Source organism: Ilyonectria robusta, assembly GCF_021365365.1.
Source record: "Ilyonectria robusta strain PMI_751 chromosome Unknown BGZ61scaffold_172, whole genome shotgun sequence".
Classification (NCBI taxonomy): domain Eukaryota; kingdom Fungi; phylum Ascomycota; class Sordariomycetes; order Hypocreales; family Nectriaceae; genus Ilyonectria; species Ilyonectria robusta.
The window spans coordinates 1-13,672 of NW_025764606.1; the positions used below are offsets into that span (position 1 = coordinate 1).

The 13,672-nt window shown below is 50.6% G+C and overlaps 7 protein-coding genes across 7 annotated transcripts; 2 read left to right on the forward strand and 5 right to left on the reverse strand.

Moving 5' to 3' along the window:
- Window positions 1-240: 240 nt before the first annotated feature.
- On the reverse strand, window positions 241-1,055 carry BGZ61DRAFT_376870 (Alpha/Beta hydrolase protein; the record flags this gene model as incomplete). Its single annotated transcript, XM_046242555.1, has 4 exons — window positions 241-284; window positions 350-525; window positions 604-879; window positions 943-1,055. Coding segments are annotated over 4 exons (609 nt in total), but the record flags the coding sequence as incomplete, so codon positions are not given.
- A 275-nt stretch (window positions 1,056-1,330) lies between these two features.
- BGZ61DRAFT_501324 (uncharacterized protein) lies at window positions 1,331-2,347 on the reverse strand (the record flags this gene model as incomplete). The annotated part of the gene is made up of 3 exons (XM_046251693.1): window positions 1,331-1,581; window positions 1,649-2,149; window positions 2,236-2,347. The coding sequence occupies 3 exons, from the start codon at window positions 2,345-2,347 to the stop codon at window positions 1,331-1,333; spliced, it is 864 nt and encodes a 287-aa protein (XP_046092858.1).
- A 511-nt stretch (window positions 2,348-2,858) lies between these two features.
- Window positions 2,859-3,818, forward strand: BGZ61DRAFT_542626 (uncharacterized protein; the record flags this gene model as incomplete). Its single annotated transcript, XM_046255217.1, has 1 exon — window positions 2,859-3,818. One exon carries the CDS (start codon window positions 2,859-2,861, stop codon window positions 3,816-3,818), a length of 960 nt encoding a protein of 319 aa, XP_046092859.1.
- A 191-nt stretch (window positions 3,819-4,009) lies between these two features.
- BGZ61DRAFT_376869 (3-isopropylmalate dehydrogenase Leu2A) lies at window positions 4,010-5,385 on the reverse strand (the record flags this gene model as incomplete). Its single annotated transcript, XM_046242554.1, has 5 exons — window positions 4,010-4,242; window positions 4,315-4,951; window positions 5,015-5,110; window positions 5,166-5,234; window positions 5,311-5,385. The coding sequence occupies 5 exons, from the start codon at window positions 5,383-5,385 to the stop codon at window positions 4,010-4,012; spliced, it is 1,110 nt and encodes a 369-aa protein (XP_046092860.1).
- Window positions 5,386-6,233: 848 nt separating this feature from the next.
- On the forward strand, window positions 6,234-7,133 carry BGZ61DRAFT_376882 (Alpha/Beta hydrolase protein; the record flags this gene model as incomplete). The annotated part of the gene is made up of 1 exon (XM_046242556.1): window positions 6,234-7,133. The coding sequence occupies one exon, from the start codon at window positions 6,234-6,236 to the stop codon at window positions 7,131-7,133; it is 900 nt and encodes a 299-aa protein (XP_046092861.1).
- A 589-nt stretch (window positions 7,134-7,722) lies between these two features.
- Window positions 7,723-9,549, reverse strand: BGZ61DRAFT_501328 (Alpha/Beta hydrolase protein; the record flags this gene model as incomplete). The annotated part of the gene is made up of 8 exons (XM_046251694.1): window positions 7,723-8,301; window positions 8,373-8,412; window positions 8,452-8,556; window positions 8,602-8,690; window positions 8,760-8,944; window positions 9,001-9,048; window positions 9,120-9,317; window positions 9,363-9,549. 8 exons carry the CDS (start codon window positions 9,547-9,549, stop codon window positions 7,723-7,725), a joined length of 1,431 nt encoding a protein of 476 aa, XP_046092862.1.
- Window positions 9,550-10,358: 809 nt separating this feature from the next.
- On the reverse strand, window positions 10,359-12,706 carry BGZ61DRAFT_551459 (cytochrome P450). The gene is made up of 4 exons (XM_046255502.1): window positions 12,073-12,706; window positions 11,415-11,921; window positions 10,780-11,336; window positions 10,359-10,698 (listed from the first exon to the last, which is right to left on the reverse strand). The coding sequence occupies exons 1-4, from the start codon at window positions 12,309-12,311 to the stop codon at window positions 10,463-10,465; spliced, it is 1,539 nt and encodes a 512-aa protein (XP_046092863.1). The 5' UTR covers window positions 12,312-12,706; the 3' UTR covers window positions 10,359-10,462.
- Between the last annotated feature and the right edge of the window lie 966 nt (window positions 12,707-13,672).

Here is a 13,672-nt window from a genome sequence, read left to right on the forward strand (position 1 = left end):
CGCGCTTGATAGCTTCGACTCGACTCGCTCTCTGTCAATGACTGGGTGAAGCGTCACATCAGGGCCGACGTGGGTCAGAATCAACTCGTCCGAGACAAGAAGAACTTGTTTCAACTGTTCTGCAGGGCTTTGAGATGCATCAACCTGGATCCTCTCTAGAACAACCTTGTACATAGCGTCAGCGACTTGGAGAGGAAGTGGCGCCATGAGTAAAGAGGTTCCGCTCATCGAGACCAGTTGCTAGAAGAGCGGCTTGCTCGACTGAAGATGGAAGGTACCGGAAACTGAACAGTTACAGGACGTCTTTAGCTAGCGAAACACAACAACTGTTCCAAGGGCAGCTACTTACCGCTTCCGGCACTCTGTCCAATCGCTGTCACAAAGTCAGGGTTGCCGTGAAATCCAGAAATGTGGAGGCGAATCCATTCAAACGCCGCCTGCTGGTCCAAGAGCCCACGATTCGACTTGACGCCGGCCTTGCGCAAAGTGGTCGAGTCAAGAAAACCATAGACACCAAGGCGATAGCTATTCAAGAAAGAGTCCATCAGCAACTGCCAAAGTCAAAGGGCGCATTGAAAATGTGCAACAAGAAGGCACTCTCACTTGATTTGAACACCCACAACCGGCTTGCCGATATCCTCACTGAGCTTGACAAGACGCGTCAAGTCATGCTGGGGCCAGGCGTTGGATCCGATGGCGAAACCGCCGCCGTGGATAAAGACGAAAACAGGAAGCGGCGGCCCCTTTACATTTTCAGGGACGGCAATGTTCAGATTCAGGCATTCGGTGGGAGAGGTGGTGAATGAACCGTGAGGTAGGCTTTTCCGAAGGAGACCAAGTTCCATACCACACCCAGCGGTTGAAGGCGGGGCACTAGGCCTGATGCTTTGGTGGTCAGTCTTGAGAATGAAAGCAATACACAAGACGAGCGCCGTCTCTCACCCGTGTTGCGTAGCATCCGGCCCATCCGCCGCACGCTCCGAGTAGACGTTTGGAGCCGCAAATGCATGATCGAGAGATGCGTACTTGATGCCGCGGAAATATGAAATGCCATCCTAGCTGGTACCCGTCAACCTGCCCAGCTGCGGGTGGTTGATCTGAGACATGACCATGTTGAAGTTGAATTTGGATGGTAAACTGATGATAGTATGTTTTGTCTGTCCTTCTAAACCCAAGCCTTTTCGCCCTTTACCACCTCTAATCATCACTCGTGAAGTGCCATTTCATGTGGGGGAATTCCCAAAGCGGCTGATGTGGGGTTGGCTGCATCCTGTAGTAACACGCCAGCAGAGTGTATATTCGCTCAGTTTAACACCGAGTCCTTCTAATTCTAATCGACACCCAATAAGAGCTTCTGGCCGGCGCGTACATCCCTGCTTAGCTGTTCTCCCATCCATTGTGGTTCGGCGTTATACAACGTGTCCTCAAAATCAATGATCTGGTCTCCCGCCACGAAAAATGACTTGCCATTGACCTTTGGCTGGAGTATTGGAAGGAATAACGCATTGGCAACGCCTGTAGCCGAGTTCCTTGGGAGATGTCCCCATTTTTGCAGCCAGTCAGGAAGAACCATCGGAGTGACTAGAGCCAGATGTCAGCGGCAAGTAACCTGAAGGGGGGGATTGGCAAACGGGTGGGATAGACTTACTGGTTAGCCATGGGGCTACTGTGTTTATGGTAATGTTCTCCTTGCTAGTCTCGGTTCGGAGTGCTCGCATCAGGCCAAGCAATCCAGTTTTCGCCGCGCAGTAGAGATGGATGGGCGGTGCAGGGAAGAAGGCGCCAGCTGAAGAGTTGATGACTAGCTGAGAGGCCACGTCGGGCCATTTGCGAAAGAAGTGAATTGCACACTTGGTCACGTAAATGGGGCCGACAAGATTTACATCGATCGACGTTAGGCTAGGGGCCAATAGCTTTCCTGACTTCTCATCGAACTCATCCGAGAGAAGGCCTTCGTGAGTGTTGATGCCGGCGTTGGAAATGACACTGTGAAGGACTCCGAACTTGCTGTGCGCCTCTTCGAACAGACTCAAAACGTCGTCCCAGTTTGAAACGTCACATTTCTTGAAGAGTGCCCGATCTCCAAAGGGCGCAATCAGCGCTGCTGCCTCCTCATTCCAGTCACCCACAGCCACTCTTGCACCGTTCTCTACAGGTGCGTAGAGCAAATTCACACATCAGCCACATCCTCCTCATCAAGCCTAAAAGAATTAGATTGATTATCAAGGGTCTTACCGAGCGCAATCTGGACAGCAGACCGTCCGATTCCCGTAGCTGCGCCAGTGATTAAAATGGTTTTATCCTTAAGTGAAGCAAGGTCGTCGACGTGAATCAAGTACGTAGTCATTTCGAAACGTAACTGCTGAAGTCTGTGCCAGAGGATAGTAATAACACTAGGGTAAGAGATATGTAGAGTGGGTGGCACTCACGGGTACAGAGATCAGGTTTGGGGACTTTAAACTGTTACCTTTAGTGTCTTATCTTCAGATACTGCAGATACGTTTGTAGAACCCTCGCTCAACTGTCCCTTTTACGCTATAGGCGGGGGTGGGGGTGGGGGACTCTTGCTTCTGGATTGGGAATGGGTTTGGATGTCGAGTGCTTCACCGTTCGATCAGGACGCGGAGATTAGCCATCATTTTGTCTGGGTCGAATTACTAATGTTCTCGTGGAAAGAAATGGTTGGAAGTTGATCCAACCGTATGTAGACATTGCGGGTGGTTTCGTTTTACACCAGCACTTGGGTGTTACACATCAGCTCCGTCGCATCATATAAGAAAGAGTTCTCCCTATGGGGCCTGCGCTGTCTCGTACAGCCGTGAAAGCCTTTGCGAGTCTTTGATCTTGCATTCATCAACATGGCGACACTTCGGAACCGCAACCTAAAGCCTGGCGCGTATGTTGCCACCCTGACATTCTTCACACAGTCTTCGACCCTTGACCTCGAGACGCTGAAGTACCATACATTGCGTTTGATTGATTCTGGAGTTTCTGGAATCGTCGCCTTGGGTTCCAACGGCGAAGCAGTACATCTTGACCGCCAAGAGCGAAAGACGGTTGTCAAGTGCATTGTCGATACCCTGGCCGCTCATGGGCATGGTGACACGCCAGTCATTGTTGGCGCCTCCGCTCAATCCGTGCATGAGACGATTGGCCTTTGTCAGGAAGCAAAGGAATCTGGCGGCTCTCATGTGCTTGTCCTGCCGCCGTCATATTTCACGGCAGCCATGACACCAGACACCATTTACGACTTCTACATGAAGGTAGCGGCAGCATCGCCACTCCCAGTCATCCTGTACAGCTTCCCGGAGGTATCATCAGGCATCACCATGAGCTCGGATCTCCTGATCCGCATCTCCAAGGGTCATCCCAACATCGTGGGAACCAAGTTCACGTGCGGGGACACTGGCAAGCTTGCACGTGTTGCTCGTGCCATGGATGGCATGACACCGTCGAAGCCAGAAAAGCCGTACTGGGTTGCCGCTGGGCTCGCCGACTTCACGCTGCAAGCACTGGCTGTCGGAGCATCGGGGGTCGTTGCCGGAGGCGCAAACATTCTACCCAAGATGGTCGTCAAGGTATACGAGCTGTACGCCGAGGGACGGTTCCAAGAAGCCACTCAGCTGCAGTCATTGCTATCTGAGGGTGACTGGCCTCACACGTCTGCCGGAATTTCGGGCACCAAGGCTGTCCTTCAGGAGGCATTCCAATACGGGGGTCTGCCACGGTCACCTTTGGCTGCAGTATCAGCGGTGGCAGCTCAAACGCTGAGGAAGGATATGCGAGAGGCGCTCGAATATGAGAACAGCATCCGGTAGAGCTGGAAGAGGTGAAATTTGTACAGCAACTAGAATATGACTATGTATCTGTTTAAAAATAATTGTGCTGGCTTTGGGTTTGTGAAGAGGGTAGAAATGTGTGAAAGATTGTCTTCATTTTGAATATGGAAGCAATTCACCTCGAGAGGGCGAAAACTCAGGTTAAGTAGTAGCTGCTAAATACAAGACTGTTACGCCAATATAGCCTCAAGGACTTGAACCACTGCGTCGCCAAACTCGGTTGTGCCGGTAGACCCCCCAATATCTGCCGTGTGAAATCCTTGATTAAGTGTGTTCGCGACAGCCTTTTCCACGGCGGCAGCAGCTCCCTCTTGTCCCAGAGAGTATCGCAACATCATCGCCGCCGATAATATAGTCCCCACCGGGTTTACGATACCTTTGCCGACAATGTCGGGAGCAGAGCCTTTGGAACCTATTAGTCTCTCTGTAGTGGGAGACAGCGTCAACAAGTTGTTGACTAGTACTTGTGACTTACCGTGAATCGGCTCATATATCCCCTTGACCCTTTTTCCTGGAGCGGGGATATCGCACAAGCTTGCGCTTGGAAGAAGTCCGAGACTGCCAGGGATCACACTAGCCTCGTCCGAGATGATGTCTCCGAACAGATTGCTCGTGAGCACAATTCCGTTCAATGCTGTTGGCTTCTTGATCATGAGCATTGCTGCCGCATCGATCAAGTGATGCCCAAGCTGCACGTCTGGGAACTCCTTCTCGAAGACCTCGGACACGACCAGTCTCCAAAGCCGCCCGGCAGCGGCGAGTACGTTGGCCTTATCCAGACTCCAGACAGGCAGAGGCGGGTCATGTTTCATGGCGAGATAGCCTGCCATCCGCGCAACTCGCTCGATTTCCGAGCGTGCGTAGTAGTCGACGTCTTGGGCTGAGCTCAGGGACTCGTCTGGATCCTGCCGGTTAGGTCCAAAATACATTCCGCCACAGAGCTCGCGCAGGATGACAAAGTTGGTGCCCCGGGCAATCTCAGGTCGCAGGGGGGAATGGTCGACAAGGGAGTCGGCCGCAAAGTTGCAAGGCCGGAGATTGCCAAAGGCATCCATTCCCTTGCGAAGGCCGAGAAGGCCCTGTTCAGGTCGCACCAGACCAGTACCCCATTTCTGCATGTGTTAGCCTTGGCATGAGATAAGCTTCTTCATTCGAGGCATTGACGGAACACGTACTGGTCCTCCTATCGCACCTAACAAGACGGCGTCGGCATTCTTCGCCAGCTCGAGAGCAGACGCAGTAAGGGGCTCGCCTGTCGCATCGATGGAACCCTTCAATCCTTCGTTTAATGAACAAGCTTCCTCAACCTGGACTGGATTTACCTACGCCCCCTAGAAGCTGATAGTTGAACTCGAACTTGATTGGGTTCTTGCTGCTTTCAAAGACGTTGAGGACCTAAATTCGAATTTCAAACAGTTATCATCTTGACGGTCGTATAAGGGAATAAAGCATTCACCGAGTAATGACCCACCTTGATTGCCTCTGCCATCACCTCTGGGCCACAGTTGTCCCCTGGGAAGACCACAATTGTATTGGTAGTAGCCATTGTGGTTGTCAACACCGTAAAGGCTTACTTGCTTTGATTGGCAAAGGGTATGCTTTGAAATTGCAATGAACTTCTTTGAGAGACATTCCAATACGGTCTGGGGACTTTTGTGTTAAGACCTACCCTAGGGAATTATCGCAATGCCCGATATCGGCCAAAACAGCATCGAATCTACGTCTGTGGTCTGTGGCATGGCCCTGTCCAGAGGCAGTCTTTTGCGGGGGGTGTTATTCGTAGGCTTCCCCCACATCATGTAAGTGTGGAATAGCAACACCAAGTGGGGTCTAAAAGAAACCGAAAATGAAAGACGTGTTTCTAGCTTAAATTGGGTAAATTTATCCCCCACTTGCCTATCTAGGTAGCTGGAACCTTGAGCTAGGCTGGAAAAGCATAATGCACTCGAACACTGCATTATGTCGCCTAAATGGTCGTCGAGGCGTGCTAGACCCTCATTGGTTGGGCGACTTGCTGTTTCTCCTGGAAGGGGTCTTGTCATCTGCGATGTATAGCTGGCAATAGATGCGCATAAGAACTCGCGGTTGAAGATGACGATTTTGAAGTAGTCGGTGACCAAAGTGCCCATTAGTAAGGGGAGTGAGTCAGCCCCCAACTCAGGCAAGGTTGGGCTCGGGAGGGGGGTGTCGTTGAGAGCTACGTCGCCATTTAAATCTAAATGGAGAGGAACTTATATTACACGGGAAAGTCCACATTGAACCCCCATGAAATTTTCCGAGAAGCCTATAGAGTCGGAACATCCACCCGTGAAGATGGGAAGAGATATAACCGAAAGCCGAAGCCATTCGACGTTAGCAGCAATGCCACAGAGTGACACTGCCCTGGAGCCTGCTATGCGACGCCCTTACGACCGATCCGAGGGCTACTATGTGACGCATCCAAACGGCCAAGTCAGTCATTATTATCTCGATTCATTCGTTGATCCCTGGCTGCCTCAGGAGGAGAAGCCTGTCATTATTCTAAACCATGGCTGCTCTCGCACAGCCGCCATGTGGTACAGCTGGGTGCCACGTCTTGCCCGTCGTTTTGTCGTCATTCGGCGTGATGCACGAGGTCACGGAAAATCCAGCTTCCCCAAACGCCTTTCACCATGGAGTGACCAACAGAACAACGAATACGAGGGTGGCTATCAATGGAATGTCGATACCATGCTGTGGGAAATCGTCGACATGCTCGACCAGCTCAGCATCCAAAAGGTCATCTTTCTGGGCGAGGCGACATCCGGTGAGGTTGGCCATGCCTTTACCGCCAAGTACCCCGAAAGAACTATCGCCCTCATCACCTGCTCAACGCCAACACTGCTGCCACCACCAGCTGTCAACATGTTTGCTGTAGGGGAGTCGTCTTGGCCCGAGGCTGTCATGAAACATGGGGTCAGGGGGTGGAACGAACGGCTAGCGAAAACCCCCGGAACCCTCCCCAAAGACCCGGCTTACCTTGAATGGTTGCTAGACGAGGCATCCAAGACAGAAAGGGAGGGACTAGCCGGCTATGTCATCTTTCTCACTTATTTGACGTCTCGGCCTTTTTTGAAAAACATCAAAAAGCCATATCTCATTCTGGCCCCTACAAACAGCGTTGCTGTGCCGCTGAGTGAGTCGCGTTGGATATCCGAGCAGGTCCCAGGCTCCAAGATGGTTGAGATTGAAGCACTAGGTCATGAGATATTTTCTGAAGCCACTGACAAGTGTATTGATGCAGTTTTGGAGTTTCTTGATGACATTCACGTATGAGTTTAGTGTTAGCTTTTGAGACGTAGTTTAAAGAGTCTATAGAGTACATTGATGTGTCCTATCTTTAATCCTGCATGATGCTGTACAATTTGCATGAGAAGAGGCCCTTATTGTTGATTTAGCTATTAGCGCTATCTATATTGCATTTTACGCCATCGGGGACGATTCGCTGGCTATCAAGGAGATGATACAAAGACACGTAAGATGGCTTCGACGATACTGCTTTACGTTCAGGCCCAGTCATTACTAGCGATCATGGCAAGCTCTGTCGTAAGAGTAATCAGTGAAGCAGACCAGTTTTGAATATCAGATGAAACCTATTTGAGGGAGATATGTATGGCGGGTGCGTTTAACAACCATACACTCCATTGTCGAGTGAGATGGTGAAGCGAGTATTGCTATGTTCTTATGTGACTAACATGGTGTTTAAAGTTAATAGAAGGCCAAGTCGGATTTTCAATGTTTTTTTTTTAGCTGCATATTATGTAGTAGCAGATATCCATCGCGAAGCTGCCTTGGGCTCTGATCAATTGTTGTAAAATTTAGATCTGTTTCTTTGCTGTTGACCAGTTTTGATGCTCGGAAGCTATCAATTTAAGAGACTAATCCTTCTAGCAGCTAAGGCACCAAAGGCCTTGTCTAGCTGGACAGAGTCTGCTTTGGCTAAATAGCCTATCTGTGCTAGTCTCCTGCGAGAGTTACACTCATCTTGACTCAGCTCTTTAAATGTGCCATGAGGTCCAAAGGCCACATATGACTCTGAACGCCATGGATATTTCCTGTGGATGAACACGATCCATCTGCGTCGCATCTCCTTTCCAGTATGCTTCGTAACTCCATCGATCAAGTGATCAAGGCCACCGGACAGGAAGCTGAGATCCACAGCATGATGAGCCCCATTACTCGGCTGCCAAGGATTTAGCTCATTCACGAGGCAGTGGTACACGAGTCTCTGTGCAGCGCGCCATTCTTGGACAAGCCGCTCTATTGGAAGAACGAATCTGTAGTCGTTGATGAAGTCTAGCGCGCCTAGGATGCACGACAATAACCTAGCTTTATCAATCTTATAAACTAGCTTAAGCTCATCGCCCTCCGGTCCGGCTTGGTTGAAGGCCTTTGCAATAGTCTCCGGATCGGTAGACCAGATGCCTTCTCGCCAGATGACAGCCTGTACATCATTTACTGCAAGATCTCAACATAAGCTGACAGGGCCACGCGAGCACGAACCTCATTCTAAACATCTCTAAGAAGGAGCCGCTTCGCAGGATTGCCAACTTTGCTTTGCCAGTTTTCAATAAGCTAGTCATTTTGAAGGAACCTAGATTTGATTCCAGTCTGATTGATGGCTTTAAGGAGCACATGGCAGGGATCAGAACGAAGACGGTACTGTCCTAGGCCTTGCAATTCGCTCATGATTGTATTTCTGACAGCTGCCGCTCACTCTGGAGGCTGGGGAGGCGAGAGATACAATGTGCCAGAAGACGGGATTATTTGCTTGGCTGGAGCTTCATTGATCATGTGGACGTGGCAGCAGACGGCGCCTGCGCTTTTCGCCAGCTAATGTGACTTGGGTCTTGGTCTCATTGTCAGTTCTTCTCCCTATGATTTGAGGATGGGACTAGTCACCGGATCACCGCCAAAGTCCATGATATGTTGTTGGACCCATTCTATAGCCAGGGCTTGATCCAGGACAGCGAGGTTCTTTGCGCTTGCCTCGTCGCCGAAACAAAAGATGTTCACCCTGTATTGTATCGATACACAGACGATGGGGGTTCCATTACTCTGCGCATCGCTCGCCAGTATCGTCATATCTGCGAGATGAAGATCAGTCCTAGACAATGATGACGCTTTGACGCACAAAGCATACCGCAGACGCCGGATGCAAAGTTGCCAAAGGTCATGGCCTGTGACCCACCTCAGCTCCACGTCAATCATTTGATATCTCTTGAGCTTGTAACTCGGGTGTCTGATGGCTCATCGTCATACCATGTATCCAGACAAACACAGACAATCTCTGCGCGGATAGCGGTGAGGTGTTCTTTGGCTTTGAGACCAAGACATCAAGATTGAGGCATGCGAACTCATCCTCGGGCTCGTGGGGCATAGTGTGGGATGCGGGCAGCCGAAGTAGATGGCCCACATCCACCGGAACCTGGGGACAGCGGGGTCTAGTCGAAGACGCAACTCTGTCAGCTCATTTCAATGGGTACGGTGACTGCCGGCACGAACAGCTCAAGTCGATAACCCATCCAAACTTGGTACAGTCCAGTTCAAGTGGCAGGTCTTCTACAGACACCGGCTTGGCGAAACGGGCTGGGGTCCTGCCACGGGGTACGCCACGGAACTGTAGCACGGAAGGGAGCTCTACGCCGGTAAGCTTGGCGCCCAGGGATTCATGCGAGAGCGTGTACGACATGTTTCGATATGATTCGCAGGCCTCAGAGCCGCTGGCCTCGCTGTGCTAAGTTATTGAGCGGCCGGAGTTCCCGGTAAGGGAGGAAGGAGAGTTTAATCTCACTTAATCCCTTTAGGCCGACCAGATGGGGGAATTGGGGAACCCCACCTGCTAAGCTTTTCTCAGCAACTCTGGAACCATCCAAGTCAACGGTCGTGCCTGCATGAACGCTTGCCTGCAGCATTGTTTCTCTATTTTCGGTGTTGGTCGCCCCGTTGTTCGCAGGTCTCCCTGCTATGCCCGACCATCAGTTGAAAAATGTCGTCCTGCTCAAGCGTTTAGGAATTTCTGCAATGGTTTGATATAGTAATATTCGCATCCTCTTCGATGCTATCTTTAGATGTTCTAACATTTTAAAGGCTCAGTGTTATCGACAGACGATAGGAGAGGGCATTAATACGACAGACGGGATCCCTATCGCTCCTAAATAGAGAGTAAGAGAGCTATAGAAAGTAAGGGATATCATTAGCTAAGGCATATAGAAGAATCGATTAGTATATCATTGGTAACCGTTGAAGCCTTGGGCTTTAAAATGCTGAAAATGTGGGGAAAAAAAGGTGTTTGTCTTTTTACTCTGCCAGCAGCAACTCCTCCATAATGGACAGATACTAGTCAATACTATGCCTGATATATTCAGATAGTCTCTCGCTAATCTATATAAACATTCTAAGATGCAAAAGGCTAGTCGAAGCGATTGCCTGGAATCACCCTTATTCAAGACGACTTTGGAATCACGCAATAGGCCGATGTTATATGTATACATGTAAATTCCATGTCTTATTTACGGCTGTCCAATATACATCAATTGTCTTGGTTCAGTAGTAGATCATGTAGTTCAGTTCGGTTACCTGAGGCAGATGAACTTAGCAGCATCCTAATATCTGGTGTTCACAGCCTCTTCGCAGTCCCGCCGGATCAGCTCGGCGTGGGCCTGGCTTCTCACGGTTACTTCCACATCGAAGGGCGCCGCATTCTTGGTGATCTGCGGAATCGTCATGGTGTCGATGGGCTTGCCAGGAACCTGCGTGAAGTCAAAACAGTAGAGGATGCGCGCAATGGCGATCCACACGTTCATCTCGCCCACCTTCCATCCCACACAGACTCGGCGTCCTGTTCGGTTCATATATGTCAGTGATGTTATGTTCTTACAGAATAAGCAGAGAGGGAGAAGCAGCATTCTTTAACGCTTACCTGGTCCAAAAGCCCAGTGTCCTTTCAAGGCATTCTCTTCATCCCCATTAAGGAATCGCTCAGGCCAGAATCGTTCCGGGTCTTTATACTCTTCAGAGTTCAGGGCAATGGCCCAGGCGTTCCAGGTGAAAACGGTGCCCGCGGGAAACTTGTAGCCTTCGTACTCGTCATCCTTGGTCAACATGGTCGGCGCTCCAATCTCGGCAATGTTGGGACGCCACCGGAAGCCCTCCTTAACAACCGCCGAAATGTACTTCAGCTTAGGGCGATCCTCCCATTGTGGCAGCCTTTCGGCATTGGGGCCGCACACTGCTTCCAGCTCTGTGCGCGCCCTTGCAACCCAATCCGGGTATGTTGCAGCAGCGGCGATGATCTGACCAATTGTCACCCTGGATGTGTCACTTCCCGCTTCCATCAGAGTGCCGAAAACGAAGAGCTTCTGGGTGTCATCCATCTTCTTCACCTCTTCAGTCTCAAGGAAGTCCGTGGCAAAGCAACGGCGCTGGGTGCCTTCCTTCTGCTTTCTCTCAAGACGTTCTACTTCGCGCTGGTAGACCCTGTTGTGGCGCATGCTTAGTACGACATCAAATCTGACCGTATGGGACTCAGCATCTAGAAGTCGACGCTTGACTTACTTGACTGTCTTATTAAAGATGGCCTCGCCTCGTGGACGCCACCACTGTAGCTTTTTGGGGAGCTTTTCGAGCACAGGGAACCCGTCGACTAAATTTTTGCCAGGCTGCTGGTTCTCCAAGAATAGCTCGACCGTCTCGAACAGCTCAACGACATCTGGGTCATCCAACAGAGACCGCCTGCCAAAGACAACACTCATAATGACCGAGTTTGCGTATCGACTATTTGCAGCCCACCATCTATCAGGAGTTTCCAAGTAGTCCCAGATCAGGTTCTTGGACTCAAGGTCCTGGAAAGGCATGAAAACATCCAGAGCCCTGGCGCTGAGAATTTGATGCATGATCTTTCTGACAATCCTCCACCGCTGGTTGTACGGCATCAGGACAATGCGCGAGTCTCCGGACATGATCCCTTGTGTCATGGGGAAAGGTGGGCGGGAGCTGTAGAGAGCGGCACGGCGCTCCAGCAGATCTGTGACAACTCGGGAGGAGTTAAGAAAAACCCATGTGCTGCCTCCAAACTTGCAAGTGAACCTAAGAATCGGGCATTATCAGTATTATACATTCGAATCTTCATGCTCCAGAGCACAACGCTACAAGGGAGGATGTTCGGGAAGAAAGGCATAAGAATATGCTTGGAAGGGGCGGACTGAGGACAAACATTTCTCCATATTTTTCGGCCAGATCCTTAGCCCAAGGACCTTGCTGCACAGCAGGAATCTGGAAGGTATTGCCGAAAATTGGCAGGCCAGGCACCTGGGGCGGCAGCCTGTACTTCCCTCTCTGTAGCGAAGACTTTAGAAGCCATCCGCCAATGATGATGAGTGTCGCTATTGAAACTGCGAGGAGAACCTGTCGGTCTTCAGCCATTTTGCTTCGATCGGCCATGGCGCAAAACATTGAGTCTCGAGTTTGGGAAACAAGTAGCCAGCCAGTCCTTCCAAAAGTTCCAGTGACAGACTACGTATAAGTTTTAGCGGATGAAGAATGTGGGCTTAAGGCTTGGTTTAATTTCGGGGGGTTTCTGCTTTCCATTCCAGGACAAGCATATGCTGCCCTATTCCAGCCAGTTACCAGTGTTCCGTAGTAATGTCCAAGTATGGCTAGTGCAGATATTATTGCGTTGGGTCGAAGCCACATACTACATAGCTCAGTAGACGACGACGACGACAGTGGTGTTATTTTTGTGGGGTTTGGGGTTACTGGTTGCGGCTAGCAGCAGTGTGGAGGGGGCTTTGAGCACCCCGCGATTTCCCCATTACTTAATAGCAGTTGGAGGGGGTGACTTACTTACCTAGATTGGCAGGGATTAGAGGGGAAATTATTATTATTATAACGATTAGAGATGCTAATAAGTGTTTATATACTCAAGTGTATTCTATAAGCTTACTAGAGTAGTAAGTCTATTTATGTTAGATTGGATCATGTACAGAGCATTCCGATCAGGTGGTCACTGGTGACATCCGGGGTGCGGCCGACGTCTCGCCGAGCCTTTGCCGGGCACAGCCCGAATAGGAAGGCGGTCGAGACCGGCTATTAGTGTCGATGCCTCAGGCCCTACATTTAGTCTTAATATGCACACTTGGCAGGCAAGGCCGGGAGACCTCCCGGACACATAGACACACAATACACGCGATCAAGTCATCCGAGTGCCACGCTAGCTTTCCGACATATCCAGTCCAATAAAGGTTTGACAACAGCATCCGACTGTGTCATTTCCAAGAGGAACGACCTACCTACGTCACAGCTTCCTTATCCTATCCGTAGCTATTCGGCGACGCCACACCTCCTCGACCGCAAGCACGTACGTGCAAGTGAATCGGCAACCCTCGCCCAATAAACTTCGTTCCCATGTGCCACGGAAGGTCGGTATCACATGCTCCCACAATCGGCCTGACGGCTGCCTCGTGGACCAGGGGACTCCGCCGCCGCGTCGGCAATGTTCTTCCCGGAGCTGCTTCCGCAGCTTCTCAAGTTCTTCATGGAGGTTGATAAAATTGTAATAAGGGGCGCGGATGATAGGGCGTCGAAACTGGTTTGTTTTCAGGTGCCCAAATCAAACAAACCGGGACCAGAATGCCATGGTATAGATAGTTACGGGCCAAACGTCTCCATAATTACAGCTACACTTGACGTGTCAGAACACCATCGCGTCTCCAGACATCAGGCCATCGGCGAGAAGGCGACTGCGTTATCCGAATTGCCATGACCCTCAAGCGTCGCTGGGCAGTCGAAAGGGCTCAGCGCGCAATCCATCAAGG